This window comes from Lepisosteus oculatus, chromosome 3, assembly GCF_040954835.1.
Source record: "Lepisosteus oculatus isolate fLepOcu1 chromosome 3, fLepOcu1.hap2, whole genome shotgun sequence".
NCBI lineage: Eukaryota > Metazoa > Chordata > Actinopteri > Semionotiformes > Lepisosteidae > Lepisosteus > Lepisosteus oculatus.
Genome location: NC_090698.1, coordinates 59967250 through 59984173, shown reverse-complemented (window position 1 = coordinate 59984173; position 16924 = coordinate 59967250). Strand labels below are relative to the sequence as shown.

At 36.1% G+C, this 16924-nt stretch overlaps 1 protein-coding gene across 4 annotated transcripts in view; it reads right to left on the bottom strand.

Annotated features, from left to right (window-relative positions):
* The window catches only part of LOC102686925 (transducin-like enhancer protein 4), an 84021-nt gene that overhangs the window by 19814 nt on the left and 47283 nt on the right, over positions 1 to 16924 (bottom strand). For all 4 annotated transcript variants that reach the window (XM_015368097.2, XM_006626887.3, XM_006626885.3 and 1 more), the window contains 6 exons: positions 5446 to 5565; positions 5199 to 5252; positions 4789 to 4941; positions 4130 to 4262; positions 2121 to 2314; positions 437 to 513 (listed from right to left, as the gene is read on the bottom strand). In XM_015368097.2, coding sequence (XP_015223583.1) covers positions 437 to 513; positions 2121 to 2314; positions 4130 to 4262; positions 4789 to 4941; positions 5199 to 5252; positions 5446 to 5565 — 731 coding nt within the window. The remainder of the gene's footprint in view (positions 1 to 436; positions 514 to 2120; positions 2315 to 4129; positions 4263 to 4788; positions 4942 to 5198; positions 5253 to 5445; positions 5566 to 16924) is intronic.

Below are 16924 nucleotides of genomic sequence, written 5' to 3'. Positions count from 1 at the left end.
CATTACAGATCAGCCACAAATTATAGTACAATATTCAGTTTGTTGTAGACTAGTATTTTACTGATCCTTCCCCTTCCAAGATTTTTCACACTGTTTAAAGTTTCCCTTAGCAAAATGGAAAAGGAAATTCTATTGGAATGTATGTCAATTTCTGTAAAGAAACATCTTAGAACATGAGAGTCATAGCAGAGGGCCTTACAACTTTCTGCACTGTAGCATAAGTCTTACACAAAGATTGACTTGAGATAATCCAAATTTAAAATGTTGAGAAAGGCTTTTATTTATATATATCCTACTACATAGCTGAAGAGAATGTGCAGAAAATCAATTTTGCTCAGTACCATATCCGTCTATATCAGTCTCTATTCACACATGGAAACCCTTCAACTGACAATTAGATTTTCAAAATGAATAAACTATAAAACAAGATACTTACGGCTTTCCCCCAGGGATTCCTGACAAATTTGGAGGGATCCCAGGAACACGCATGTGATGATGTGGATCAAAGCCAACCTGCAGTGAGTAGAACCAATGTCCAATTTCTGGTTTCAAAAATACTATCTTAAGTTAAAGCACACTGGGAAAAGTGCACTCTCATGATCGAAACTTCACATTCCTTTGTATTTTACATATAATTTAATGAAGATAAAAGCACCTTTAATAAATAACAGAAAAAAACAAATTAGAAAAAACTGTTTTATATCAAACAATGGCTAATGGATTGTTACATTTCGGCACAATCATTTCTGAAACAAACTTTTGAGTTGGAAACTGCCATCATATTAGTTTATGACAGAGAAATAAGCAGGTTACTTTTGACAGGAATGGAGATTCCACTCAAACATATAAAGAAATCTGTTAATAGTGGCTATATTGATTACTGGCAACATCTTGCATTTATTATTTATTATGTAATGTATGTCCACACTTGTTTATAAGTGTAGAGTAAATTGGTGACAAAAAGAGCACACAACACCAATTTCACATTATATGACTTATCCCAAATTATTTTAACTTTGGTTGTTTGTTCTGGATATAAAACTACAAATGTGGTCATGGTGAAATCTTTAAATATATGTATTTTCTACAAGTATTAGGGAATGTACAGAAAGATAATTGCTGCTTATTATTTTCAGATTATTTGTTGTTCAGTGTTTCTTTGCTATCTAAAGGATTAATGTTGCTTATAAAAACTGAAGTATCAAGAGAAATATTCATCAGTTGTAAGCACTGGGATGGGCAGTCCAGGCCCTGTAGGCTGCTGTGTCTGCAGGTTCATTCCAACTCAGCTTTTAACAGCCTAAAAAGGATTGTTAAGCTTAACACTGTTCAGTTTAAAGGGACCCAGGAAACAATTTCTCCCAGCTCTTCAGGTGCTGCTGCTTTGAAAAGAAAACCTGAAGCTTTTGGCCCTCCAAAACCAGCAATGTCTATCCCTGGTAGCAGCACAAAAAAGCCTGTACCAATCAGTTGTAGATACAGATACAGTTCATTTCTAATTAAAGAATGCGACTGTGTTTTGCATTCTACTTGGATTTAAAGCACTATAGCCATTAGAAACACACAAAACAACCAGTATGTTTTCTGTACGGTTTATGAATACCCCTCCATTTTCTAACTTTTTCATCCAATTCAGGGTCGTGGGGGAGGCGAAGCCTGTCCCAGCAAGCATAGGGCACAAGACAGGATAAATCTTGTAGGGGACACCAGTCCATCACTGGGGACACACAGGCTCAAACACACTCACACCAGGGCCAGTTTTCCCAGATGTCAATTAACCTACCAGTACACCTTAGAACTGTGGTAAGAAAGCGGAGTATCTGGCAAAAAGCTGTGGAGAACATACAAACTACACACAGATAGCACTCAAGGATTTGAGCCTAGGGCCCTAGAGCTGCGAGGCAGCAATGCTAACCATTGCACCACCAAGCTGTATTCCAAGAAACCCAGTTTAGTATGAATGAAATTCTCCATTATCTATTACTGAAAAATGAAAAAAAGAGTAACATGCATTATACATATGGCCAAAATGAGCAACGCAATCTAATTCTCCCACATTTTTCAACTCGATTTGTCAGCTTTCCTCCAGCTCCCATAGATCTGGGTTCCTGGACACTTACCACCTGTGACCGGCCGTAGGCGGCTGCTGCAGCTGCAGCGGCTGCAGCTGCGCTCATCTGAGGAGAAATGTTGTGTAGGCCAGCATAGGCAGTCCCTGGGCTGGTCAGCTCCCCGTTCATGCCAGCATGGGGCACAATGCCAAAGGGAGCAGGGTAAGGGCAGGGCACTGCCATGGGTGCCCTGAGACCAGGAGCTGGAAAGGGAATGTGGGGGGAAAAAAAATAAGAACTAGAACATTTACCCCCCCCCCCCTCCACACACACCCAAACAGCACAGTTCACTGTGTTTCCGATGTTTTAGCACATACATTAAGCAATGGACTGTCAGTTTCCATGTGCTCTCCTAAATGCTTTCCTAGGGTAGATGTTTTGGATTTTAGAAGTTGCCACATCACTGGAAACTGTAGCTATAGTGTGGTCAAGGCAGAAGGTTTTCGTAAAAAAAAAAAAGAACAGATAAACGATTCTCCTGGATGATACAAAAATAGCCCTCATCTTTCAAAGCCCAACCTTTTCCACATTAGTTTCACACGTATGCAGAACAGACTGATGTTGCAAAAGTCAAGACAAAACTTAACTTCTGAGTTTAAAAAACTGTCTACAAAACACCTGAACCTTCTCGAGACCTTAAGCTCTTGGATGTCTAACTTATGAACTCTTCTTTTGCCAAATATAACTCCATGCTGCTTTCTAGAATAAGGTTCTGAACACAGAAATATATTGCTAGGATACAAGAAAGGTTATTTAATAAGAAAAAAAAGACTAAAAGATTTATCTTCTTTCATAATGAAATCTTCAGAAATGTAAGGTAAGTGAACTGATGTTCTATTTCATTTTAGTTCTGCAATGTTTTAAGCTTCTTATTTTTTTAATATATTTTCTGCAGCCAAGTTTTAAAATATGTATTTCCTTCAAATCATAGTAATAACTAACTGCATGTTAAGTAAGATCTTATCATCTTGTATATTCTTTTTTTACATAAAACATTCCTTCTTTTTTACATTAGGTCAGTCAAAATGTCAGTTAATCAAAAGTGAATGAAGCGCTAGAATGTTAAAAGAAACCCAGAACAATTTTAGAAAGCTAAGATGAAGATCCTTAAAAATTTAAGTCTCCTGCTCTTATGATACTTGGTCCCAGATGAATTACAGCTGAATCAATGCTTTGTTGGAATTTATTACCCTGTATTAAAGAAAGGCTGAAAGGCCAAGTAATTTACATACATTTAAAGATGCAAACTACAAAGTTTTCTAATCAAAGACAGACTAATCAAAGAATGGTTCATTTTTACATGAAGTGGAGGTAAACAGTACTCAGGCATTAGTATTGTGTGTAGTGGAAGGAAATACTGATCTGTTTTTGTGTACATTAAAGCAGTAAGAAGGATTCTCAAAATTATTACAGGAGTTGAAGTAATGATCTGGGACACAACTGAAATTAACTATTCTACCATCCTGGATGGGAAATCTGCCATCATTGGCACATACAATTTATGATCACAGGATTGATCATTGGGGGATACAGACCAACAGCTACTTGGGAAAGAGACAACTCTTTTGATCATCTTAAAGCTCGACTATGTGCAAATAGTGAGAAAGTATGGACGGTTAAATTCAAGAAAATGGAGGAATTTTGTTCATCACAACTACTGCCTTCAAAACTATTTATCGAGAAGAGGCTTTCTACTTCAGATGACAGTTTTCTAATGCCTTGTGGAAATGCAGCAGACATTCTCTACTGCCAACAGGCAGTTAATTTGCACAGCTAAGCTGCTCCATTATTCAAGCTTGCAAAGCAAGAGAGCAGCCATACAATACCCGACGCTTTCTTGTTTTAATTAAATAGCACTGAATTCATCTAAGTACAACTTTAGCAAGCTGAGCTTTCTGTAATGCTAGACAGGTTTGCCAGGAAAGCTGGTACGCGTAACACCCCAGACAGTGGGAGAACGCTGCCAGTAGCTTTGTAACCCTCTGCAGCTTAGCAAACACTGAGCTGCTTTTTTTTACCTAATGGGTCAACTCCTGGTGGTTTGCCAGGTACAGCCCTCAATCCTGGGGTGGAATTGCTGCCTGGAGTTGGAGCATCTGAGCGTGGAGTTGGTGTGCTTGACTTCGATACTGGAGTGGTAGATTTCTCATTCTAAAAAGGCAAAACAACCAAATAAAATCCCAATATAACAGCCTTGATTTGGACATTTGATAAAGTGGAATTTTTCTATGTTAATCTAAACTCACATTAACAGCACTGTGATCACTGATGTGTTTTTTGCATTTTGTGTATAGGTACAGTGTACACTTCTATTAACTACAGCTATAATGATGCCTCCCCCCAGCCAGCACTTTGATTTGTACTTAATCACCTCTTGTTCTTAAATCGGTTTCCTAACAGGACATCCTTTAAGATTTTCTGGATATAAATGAGTGTATTATGAGCTTATCTAGAAATAATGCTATCCACTTCACAATACTTGATGAGTCAAAAGCTGTACAATAGCAGTACATTAATTTAAAACAACAGCAATGTAAAAAAACAATTAACTTAAAGTACCTCTGAAAAAAAGTGACTTAACAGAGAACATTTAAAGACAGCAGATATGTAACAAACCTGCTGGAATAAGTCATAAGGGTGTACCACATAATACTTAGTCTAATGTTGCTGAACTTACAAGATTAAGCTCTTTGGATTTTGAAGAGGGTGTACTACTGGATGAAGCAATAGAGGCTGGGCTGATGGGCGCATCTTTCTTGATCAGCCGGGTCTTATCCAGTCCGTTCTCTCTAGGCGAATGTGCTGGGCTTCCTCTTGGAGAAGCAGGATCCTGAATCAAACAAAAAAGGGCATATTGCACAGAAGGGAAACACCATTTTCTGTGCTCATGAAAAAAACTCTTCCTGCTGCATTTCTAATTTCTATAGAGGATTTCCTTAGATATTCACCATTTAATGCTGTGTTCATTCTCAAAACCTCACAGATTTTCACAGATTATAATGCAATGTACAAACAGTAGTTTGACCTTTTTTCTGCTCTGTACTTTAAAAAAGGATTGGGTCTTAAAAGTAATAATTATTAGCATACCTCATTGGAAACATCAACAACCAAATTGTCATCACTCTTTTCTCCATCACTGTCCTAAAGTCAAGAAGAGAAAAAAAAATTCAGTCCAGCACTCCTCAGACCATATATGCAATGTCTTTTTCCCTCCCTCATGTCATTTTGCTACACATCCAAACAAGGAAGTGAAAACATGACATACTGATCTAAGACTCCTGTCTGGTTTCCATTCCCCCTTCAGAAATCAAAATTCATCTACCGTGACACTCACATATCGGGTTGCCAAGTCTTTGTCATCTGTTTTCTGTTTCTTGCTATCCGAGGAGTAATCTGTCGAGTTCCTGTGTTTCTCTGTGGCTCTGAAACTGGCTGAAGGTGACACTGAAGAGCTCTGAAAATGAAAATAACTGTAATTTAACTTTTACCCACATACACACCATGACATACCTACTGTACAATGGCGAACAAAACCCTCAATTCTTGTTGGTTTAATAATTTCAGAGTGCAGTGGAGATCATCTGACAAAAAACATGGAAAATCAAACAAGTACATTTTGAACTTTCAGAATTCAGACATGGAAGAATAATTTGACTACAACTAATATAAGAACATGAGGCTGAAATGTCACTCCTCATTAACAATTGATCATGCAGGTCGTAATGGTAGGAATATTTTCATTACCAACTATGGATTAAAAAAAGTACAAAAAAGTTTAAAAAAAAGAAGTGGATTGCTGCCATTACAAGCAACAATATCAAGATAGTAATAATCTCTTCAGACAACTGTTTTCTTTTTATTATAATAAATGTATTGCTCCCTTAAAAAAATGGCTTTATTGTAAACACTTGATTTTCATGTACTGTATGTTACGGTTTACAGTGTTTTTTTCATCCTCACATAACTAGCTGACAATCTTATAAGCACAAAACAAGTGGAAAACAAAAAAATATGATTCTTCTACAACGACAAATTGCAAGATTCTGTGGCAAAAGAGGACAAAAGGAAGATTTCTTGAGCACAGGCCTATGGTTGTAGACACTTCGGTCTGGTTGACCCCATGCAGTCTTCTCTGATGAGTTCAAGTGACAGTGAGTGGCTTGGCCTCAGCACCCAGCGATGCTGTGATTTAGCTCCCTAATAAAGCTACACTCCTCACTTTCCTGTGAGCCAGATAAAGAAGTTAATTACTGTGGAAGCTGACAGTGTTTAATTGGGCCATGTGCCAACAGACACTGCCTCCAGCCGAGCAGCATTTCAGGTAGGGGGCCATCAGAGTATCTCTATGAATCGAAAAATGCTTTGAAATCCTTACAGGAAAACACAGCTAGGAAGCCAGTTATGATTAATGACAACACAATAGTTATTTTAATTATTTAGGTTTTGTTTTAATACATGGCCAAGTGTACACATACTCCATGCACATTTAGGAACATAAATGCTCTCTGGTACAGTTCCAAGGTTGCACAAGGCTACTGAATGCTACCTTGCTAGACATCCAGACCTATTGGCAATTCAACAGCAAGTTTGCCTTGAAGGATAACAATCAGGGTTACATTCCCTGTGAGTGACCAACCCCTTTTTCACTCTGGTGCAAATATTTTTCACCCAAAGAAATATAATAGAAATGCATTTGATGTGTTTTCTGCAAGCAAGGAATTGTCAAAGTCCACGTATATTTGAAATTTAACCATATTTCATGTAGTTAAAAAGCCTCACATGTGTCTCTTTGAGGCATATTCAGAATAATCTGCTATTTGCAATATGTGCTTTTCATCCATAAAATAAAACTTTTTTGCATTATATCTCAACAAATGGTGAAGCAATGATCTGGGGTATATTAGATTAATATGCTAATTCAGCACTTCCATACTCAGGAGGTTCTGAAGTAAATTGCTGAGTGTGAGTGATGGTTTTATTCAATTTACTTTAATAAAAATAATTATATTTGTACTTTTTAGTGTTTATTAGTCCAAGCTAGCTATGGTAAGTATAAAAACAGATCTAGCACTGGTAAGTAACGTACATATCAAATAATAATTAAAAATACTAATATTACGTCATTAAGATGTATATGATAGTAAAATAATAGCTTATTATTTAAAAAAACTAGATATTTTAATCTTTTTTATAGCTCTTTCATGTAATATAGACACTATGCACAGTTTGCAAGCTATTTTGGCTAAGCCAAAGTTACCAGGGTCTAACAGAGAAATCTTTATGAAAAAGGACTGGCATATCCCATAACATGCTGTAAAAACACAGAAAAGAAGTCTCTCCTGTTAAGCTGAAAGTTAACATAAGGGAAAAGGTGGATGAGAGGAAAAAAATCCAAAAGGAAAACAGCAAGGGATGAAAAATTACAGTTCCTTAGAAAGAAGTGCACGGGAAAATACTGCAAGCATTTTTTTTTACTAACAGCTGAAATGCTGCCAAGCAAAACCAAAAATCAGGACATTCAAATCACTCACAATATATGTACCCATTAACCTTCAACAAAGTAATAAGCCCATAAATTAAACCCTCATGTAAGTCTTTCATTAACATGAATCTAAATTAATTTAATTACATAATGACAGACTCAGGTGCTGCTTGACTACTGTTTTTCTGGAGCTCTGCCAGAAACAAAGAATATAATACTGCATATACTACCCATATTTCCTTCCCTGTTTACAGCTTTTTTAAGATAAGTGAAGAACTAGGTTCTGCATAAAGGATCCAGTATGATAGGCCTCTTGACCATGTCACTGAAAGGCCTAGACATTGCACTGGGAATAGAAATACTAAATGGTAAGATGAAAGACAACCTTGAGGAAGTCATGACAAAAGAGAACCCAAGTTGCAAACAGTCTTCAGTTATAAACAGTATTTTCCAGCAATGAAAAAGGTTCATGGCTCAACGGCTCATACAATATGAATAGCAGATGATGTGGGCATGAAAATACACAGACATATTACAACATTAAAATACGCAATATTCCAATATACAGAAACACTCAAACATTTAGAAGAAATTCTTTAATATTAAGAAGATATCCACTTTAAAGCATCAAAAAGTATCATTTGTACAAAAACTTGCACCATACACCATACAGTTGTCTGATTTTTTCTGCCATAAAGTAACTGTGCAGGTATATCAGGGTTAAATACAATCTTCTTTGGACAAACCAGAAGTACTTTTTCTTCAATTAGAAAAGCAAAAGCCTGCTTTAACCTGCAAGCTCAGTGCACCAACACATATGTATGCATAAGGTATCGACAGCAGCAACCTCAATTTTAAGAAATTTATAACTCATGAATAATAAATCATTTGAGCTGCATTTGCAAAAATGCCTATAGCTTTTGTATAAATAAATGTCATCTATCACAAAGAACTCAGTGCTGAGAAACTATAGTAAATTCTAACCACAAATCCTAGGTAGGAGGTTCATTTGAAGGAATATCACTCCTGTTCTATGGGCTGAATTATTGTAGTTAGGATCCCTAGATGCAAGAAGAGTAAGGAAAGGAGTAGTTACAAAGACTTTTAAAATTCCAAGAATTTAACAGTTTTTTGTAAAAATATATACAGGAATTTCATAAAGTGTAGGTCATCTGAGGAAAGAAAACATTGGAAATCTCTGGAAAACACCAGTCTGGAGCTTAGATTATTAGGCCTGGCTACTATCCATCTGGAATTAGATTTTTTTTAAAAACAAGCTAAGAATATAAAATTGTTTTAAATACAAAAAGGTTTGTGTTAATTGTCCCACTCCTACTTTTCATTATAAAGGGCACTTCACAAAGTATTTCCAGTTTAAATATGACAAAACTGTTTTAGATAAATATTTTGGTGGCTTAAATAAAATCTTTGCCTGCATTCTTGTGAATTACTGCAATAAGTCTGGGCTACACTAAAGACAGTGGACACTCAAAAAATGAGCTAATGAATCATTAATGCTCCTGCTTCACTAAAAACCATAACTCTTAAAAAGCATCATTACTGGGACAACCTACAAAACAAGCGCACTAAATCCAGTTTAACTCAATCTGATGTATCATATATATATGTAATGAAACGGTAGGCATATCTTTCTGAAGTGCATTTAACATCTTGAATTAGGTTATATCACATCCAAAATTAATACTTATTCTGGTGAAGGTACAGGCCCTTCTGCCACAGGCATTCTTATATCACTGTAAAGGACAGAACGATTAAGTATTTAAAAAAACAACTAAACTTTGGCTCAGGGATCTGGAAAGGCTTTTGAGATTCAATCAGAAACCTTTATTTCTAGGTGTTTAATAGTGCTTTTCCTGCCATGGTTAAAATGCAGCCACTGTAATTCAAGAGTAGTGGCAAAGACCTCCAATCAGAAAGCTTGCTAGACTTCCAGAAATCAAACTGCTGCAGCAGCAGCTGTGGTAATACTTCAGTAGCTACAGGCTGCAAAATGGTTAGCTCTGGGAGACAGCTGATCCCAAGGGAAATGGCTCCTTAGATAATAATGCCACACAGAACAAAACGGTCCACACATCGAGCTCCTATCACGTAGGCGCCATTTTTTCCCTCCAAATGTAGGTCGCAAACACCATGGGAACATTTTTCTTGTGCTATCTGCGACCTGCCTCTTTCTTGCAGACAGCGATTGAAAGCAATTACTGGGTTTCGCTCAGCCTGAGCACCCCCAGAGAAGGGACCGAATCTGATTTATTCTTAATAGCCATGGACCATTGTTGTATAAGTGTGGTATCGACTACATTCAGCACCAAGTGGCTAGCTTCAGCGCCATGCTTACATCTACCTTATCCACTGTTGTTCACAAACACTAAGGTATAGATTGAATTGAATTCCTAAATCATGAATTGGGATTATTGGAATTTTCTGGTAAAGGAAATGTGAGCTGCAATACATCATAAATTGACAAAAACTCAAAGGAAACAGAGTTTGAGCTACATAGGTTATAAAATTCCCTTTTTATTATCCGCTGAGATATATATACTTTAGGACTATCTGCAAGCTTTCAGATAACACTACAACCATCTATCTAAGTTAATTCATAAAGTGAGTGTTCTGTGATGGAGGGGATGTGGGTGTCAAAAATGGGTCACCTTTGATAAGCCGTATCTCATGAATGGGATCTCACCCAGACCTAAAATTTACACTGTAACCATTTCCCCCACAGGCAAACATACATAGAAATGTTTATCAAAATAAATGGAGGTGAGGTAAAACTGATTGATTTCACATGGAACTACCTTAGGCTAGAACTTGACAAATTTCCTCACAGATACAACTGTAATGAGAAGCTTGAATTCCTTTACTGTAGAATTTTGTTTTTGAGGTGGTTGTGCTGTACTCTAGAGACAGTAAGGAAGTTTAGTTCTAAATTAAATCACAGCAGTTATTGTATAGAAGTACAGTAACCCTCAATATCCCAAAATGCTATTTCAATTTTTTTATACAGTCAACTAAATTACATACAACAAATCCATCAATATAGCACTGCATGAAAAAGGACTTCAATGTTAGAAAGTCTTTGTAGGCTGCAATAAATATAAAGCTACCAATTATATTTCTTGATTTTTAGAGTGTTTATGTTTACTGGACATAACCTCACATTTGTGTCTCATTTATTACAGAGCTGCCATATTATAAAGGAGTTATTTATAATATTATCTTATTAATTTAAGACATATTAAGTGCTTTAAACCCTCATTGAAGGTACTTAACATTACCATCATTCAACAGCAGAACCTGTAATAACATACTCAAGGCATACAACAGTGTCCTCCTTAATTAACAGCCTAATTCATGGCCCATAGGTCACCATTCACATCTAACACTTAAGGTAGTTGTTTTAACGTGTATATGAATGCTCCAATAAATGAAAGAAGGCCCTAAGTCAATGTTGGTAGTCCACTGCACTAGAGGATTTATATTTGTTATACTTCACAGATGTTTCACTATTAACAGATCTTTGAAAATTTGTCAGTGCAAGGTGACTTTGCAAATCAAAAATAAATTCAATCACAAAGTTGTAAAAGATTAATATCCATTTAATTTTATAGGAAGCTTTATGTTCTTTCCAATGACACACAGTTCTCTTTGTTAGGCGGTCTATTATTAAAAACAGCAGGCAATTGCTGTCTAAGCGAATGCCATGCAACTGTGATGCCATTCAAGCATCACGAAAAGTCAAGCATTCTAAAATGTCAGGTTTTCAAAAGATTCTCCATCACTAGGTACCCCAAGAATACAGAGCAAAATAAGTTATATTCTGATGAGTTAATGCCCCCTATATGTACAACTGAACAATCCCAACCTTGAGATGAAAGACAGTTTTGTTTTCTCTTCTGTTTTTGAATAATGTGGATGAAACAATGCCTTAAGAGAAACGTGGTGTTTTGATTGTTCCTCATGTTGTCTTTACTCACTGGGCACAGCATACCCTTACATTCTTGTAAAGAACAGAAATTATGTAAATCTATGATTCTAAAGTTCTTGTTTTTAGCACATTCTTACTGAAAACAAGTATGGTATGCCATACATTCTGTAGAATAAATGACTGCAATTGTGGAACTGAAGATTAGAAAGTGAACAAAATTTAGCATTGTGTGTGCCCGAGTAAAAAAAAAGCACTTAAATCTTCTGACAAAGCTGATATATTCCTTCAGCAGTATAAACAACAATCTGGGAAGAATTGCTCAATTCTCAGGCATTTGCCGTCTTTGTGCTGTTACTCAGCTCCCTTCTCTCTCTAACACAAGCCACTTACTCACAATGGCAATTCAATCAAATCAATACATTGCATTGGATAAGTGCGCATTATTACATTACCAGTAGCTCTGTATGATCTCTTATGCTAAGCAGGTGGCAACCACCTTTTAAAAAAACACTATTACTACTAACCATTAATCACTTTTAACAAAACAGAATAAATCAATCTATTTAAAGTGCTACAATAAGTGTGTATGTAGCCTTGAATATGTCTGAGTAATAAAAACAATGTCATACATGTTTATAGCACTTTTCATCACAAAGGATCCCCAAGTGCTTTACACACAGAAGGGGACCCACTTCACTGAACACTGAAGTGCAGCACCCACCCATTACATGCCAGCAGTCCAACTACACAACAGATCAGGAGAGCGTGTGAGAAATTGATTTACCAATTGAATTAAGGGGGAACTTGAGGAGGGCCAGATTGTACAAGCACGGAGTGGAAATGAGCCAGGAATGACCATGCAGTCAGCAACTCAGGGCATCTCAACCACAGGACGGTATTCCTACATGGAAGCAAAGTGTCCTTAGCCACCATACTGCCACGTTGGTTTGGAAGTCCTGGTACAGAGTGCCTCCAGCTGGTACATCAACATCATTTGTAGCAGAAACCTGGATTTTCTTGGAGGTCTCCTATCCCAGTACTCACCAGGCTCAGCCTTGCTTTACTTCTATCTCTACCAATGCCAGCTGAAACCAATAACTGTCAATGGTTTGAGGCTGATGAAGGGTTTGACCTCTATTGTGTCTGTTCGTGATTCATGTCTTTACCTTCAATAGAAATGGTATAACTGACTTGTTACAATTTTAATTTTCTACTAAATTGTATTTGCTTATAACTTTTATTTAAATTCTGCTTTAATTGAATTGCTTTAAATAATTAAATTAGTATGGATTTAAATTATGCTGAATTCTCTGGATTATTAATTTATTAATGAAAATATGAAGAAGTGCCTATTACAGAGTGTGCTATACATTGAAGGAACAGCTACTATTTCAACATTTGCTAATGATTTATTTATAATTTTTATAATTCTCCCAAGTTAAAATACTGCACATATATAATTTTAAATTCTTTAAACATTATCTTCTAAATGCACTTCAAACAGCATCTCATTAAAATTTTCTAATTATTCAGAGAACGGTGTCAATAACATTTCATTTGAAACATACAGAAGTGAATGAAATTTACAGTCTGGAACAAGTCATGTTTGAGAGCAAATCAATCACACAAAGGACTCTGAATACCCTCCTCCAGTTCAGTTTTGCCACACTGATGGTGGCAAGATAACTGAGACAAAAAGTGATGGGAGCAGCTGGGTCAGGACAGTAAGAACAAGAGAAAGGCATAGGCCGTTGAGGACAGCACGCCATCTCTCTCAAAGGCTATGAAAGAAATTATGTAAAAGTTTATTTTAATTCTATATTAATCGCTGTGTTACCTCAAAGACTCGTGGTTCTGTTATGGATACAATCTTTAATTCTGTCTTACCCTGAAAAGTTAACAAAATATTTCAATTTCCTGTGTATAAATATATGTCATTCTGAAGAAGATTTAACTCTGTTGGAAAAACAATAACTGAACAGGAAAGCAAATCAATCTTGGCAGATATAGTATAACAACATATAGACCAGTTCTCGCACTCACATCTATCTCAGCACAGCACATTAAACCTAAACAAATGCCATTGGTCCCTATACTCATTTATTATGTTTGTACTGCATCATCAATATATATTTTATGTATATAACACACACAGAAATACCTTTTATACATTTATACAGTATACTATAACCAAAATCCTGTCATTTGACAGCGCTACAAATCAGTGCAATGAAACTCCAGACTGTCAGAAGCACATAACAGCTGTTATTTTGTAACAAATAAGCTGCCTGTTCTGAGCTGGTTAGAAGAGGAAGCAGGGCAGAATTTGAATGTGTTCATTTTTAAACCCAACCTGTGCTGTAAGTTTTAAAAGAATTAAAAACTGCCCCAGTGCAACAAAGATATTTTAACTATATGATCCAAGCCTTTTTTTCTGGGATTTTGCATTTGAATGGTGCACAACGGTAAGAGCAGACAGTTTTAGTTTATAATAAAGAGAAACCTTGAAAATAACAATTATCCTCCAATAGCTGCAAAATAATGAGAACTAGTAATTGTAAACTATTGTCAAGTTAGATATTCATCGGACAATGAATCTAGAAGGAAGCAAAAAAGTGTATATAAACATACCCTTCAACACCTTCCTTGCTCCTGGGTCCTGTTACGCTTCTAAAATTACCTATTTGTGAGTCCTCTTTCTCCCTCTATTGCAATCACTGTTATTGTCAAGCACTCCTGTTATCTCAGCCTTTTGTTTGTTCCCATTTGTATCTAATGCCTTTGTCAACAACCAGAGAAAAGGAAGAGCAAACAAGCAGCACAAACAGCAGGTCTAATGGCACCAAAGCTAAATCCTCACAATTATCCACCCAGCTGCTCAATCCATGTTCAGACTGTTTTCACTGACAGCACTGTCAACAAAGGCAGTGAAACCCAATAGCTGTGTGGGTCAATACTGTCACTGTAAACTCTCTGGAGCAGGAAATGCTATTGTTTCAGCAAATTCACAGGATAACTCAAGCACAGAGGGAGTGTGTGTGTGTTAGTTTTAGGGTCGACTGCCTGTGAACCATTCACCACTTCATGTTCTTCTTACAAGGTATTGTTGTGTGGTGGCTAGAGGTTAATGCAAGTCTATCGACAATTTGAAAGTGTGTGAAAAGGCACAGGATATGGAAAGACACAAATCCAAATGCTTCCACACATTGCCAGAGCAGAGGAAATAAAGCAAATGAAAATGCTAAAGACACGACTACAAAATAGTCAGGAAGGTGATGGTACATTGTCTGTCAGCCAGCAGCAATTTTCATTCTGAATAAGTCGTCAGTTGATGTTAAGCTGGAATCGGTCAATACACTTGCATAAGGTTAAGGAATAACATGCCATGAGCAGCAATTAAAAGAGGATTGGGTGCCATTGCTCAGCATTTCAGAATGTGCAGTAGTGATATAATGATAATAAATATTATGTTAGAGGTCACTATGTTTATACACTTGTAAACTACAGCAAACCACACTGGATTTGAAAGTGTGACTATAAGAACCTGACTTCTAACAACACTGTTATGTATAAGTATATATAATTTCATCTGTACCATCAAATCTGACTACATTGCCTACATCACTTTCAAAATACCTTTATTTCTTAGGAATCATGGGATATTAAGTATATTAAAATGAAAAAAAAATAGTTTTCTTAAAGAAAAAAACAAAGACACAACCAAGGATAATAGAAATACCAAAATTTCAAGAACTTAGCAGCAGAAAATGGACAACAATGGTGAGAATACCAGCAGGTTCAAATCTCTAGGAGTTTTTTAAATAATTTCTTTTGATTATTTTATATTTAGGTCATGCTTCAAGATATTTGTCAACTTCATAAGAAACTAACAATATAGTGTTCCAGGAATTTATATTTATATCACATGGAATATCACATTTATATTCTATGGAATGCTCTGAAAATACCACATTTTCTGTAGAAATTAGCAGGAATGACTACCAAAAAAGCAGTTGGACTTGATGTATATTACATCATGACAGAAAATCAGTTGAATTTTCAGATTAAGCTAAATTGATCTAAACTGCTGATATACCTACTGTGCCCTGTGATGGACTGATGTCTTGTCTAGGGTGTGTGTGCCCTGTGATGCACTGGTGTCCTCTCCAAGGTGTAGTCTCTTGCATCCTATGGTTCCAGAAGGTTTTAAAAGGCTCTGTAAGACTTAATGTTGCAAGACTCTTGCAGGAATAAGACGCTTCTCTGTTAATTAATCTGATGGATTGGATGGATGAAAAAACAAAATGGTTTTTCCAAAACTTTACAACATTAAATTCTTGAAACGCCATACACTATGACTACATCTACTGTTTATTCATTTTCTTTTTAACAAGGAAAAGGAGCAGCAACATGTTGTGTCACCTGATTGACACCAGCATCAACTGAAGTATTCAAATATATTCCATTGCTAAAGGCACAGTAGCATAAATTACGTTCTTCCTAATCTGCTATTCTGTAAGAGAAGAAAGTAAGTCAAATTTAAAATCCTTTAAAACCCTATAAAAGCTTTAAAACACTTTTTACATATTTGTACATAGTTATTCCATTCTCATAGTTAAAACATTTTTCCTGGAGAACAGTATATCACAGGCAGCGCATTAAAATAGGTATCTAAAATGAATCATAAAAAACAGGCGCGCAAAATCCTAAACTTTTATCCTACATATAAATCCTTCATATTTTGATTCGAATATAAATTGAAAACAAATGTATAAAATGACATTAACATGTCTCTGAAAATAAACTTTAATGAAAATATCAAAGTTAAATTCATATAGATTATATTTGAGATGTTTTGACAAAAACCTAACTATAAGTTTTGAAAAGGATGAAAAATACACTCCATATGCAATCTCATAAAGATGACTAAGGCTTGATGTTAATGTTTGATGCTTGATTTTTTGTGAAACCTTGGTTCATCTTCTATTGCTATTTATTCATCTTTTCCTTTAATGTATCCCAATATGCCCTGCTCTGTCTGGTCTGTTCCCATGGACCACTGTGCCCAACAACTTCATTCATCATTGTCCTCCTGCCAGAGCTACTGTAGCTGAGTATAGAGATGCTTCTGTGTTTAATGGCTAAAAAAAAAATCTGTAACACCCCATTACTGTATGCTCACAAAGACTGGAATACATAAAGAGGACATGCAGGCAGTATGAATTTCTAAAGAGGATGCTATAAATTTCAACAGCAGGTTTTCATTTATTATTTAATTATATCCTCCTTCCAAAAACTCCCACAACAGATGTTTACAGCTGCAGAACTGAAAACATCTGTCAGTAGCCATCTTTGGGGACTGCCACAGAGAGCATGCTGGAGTTT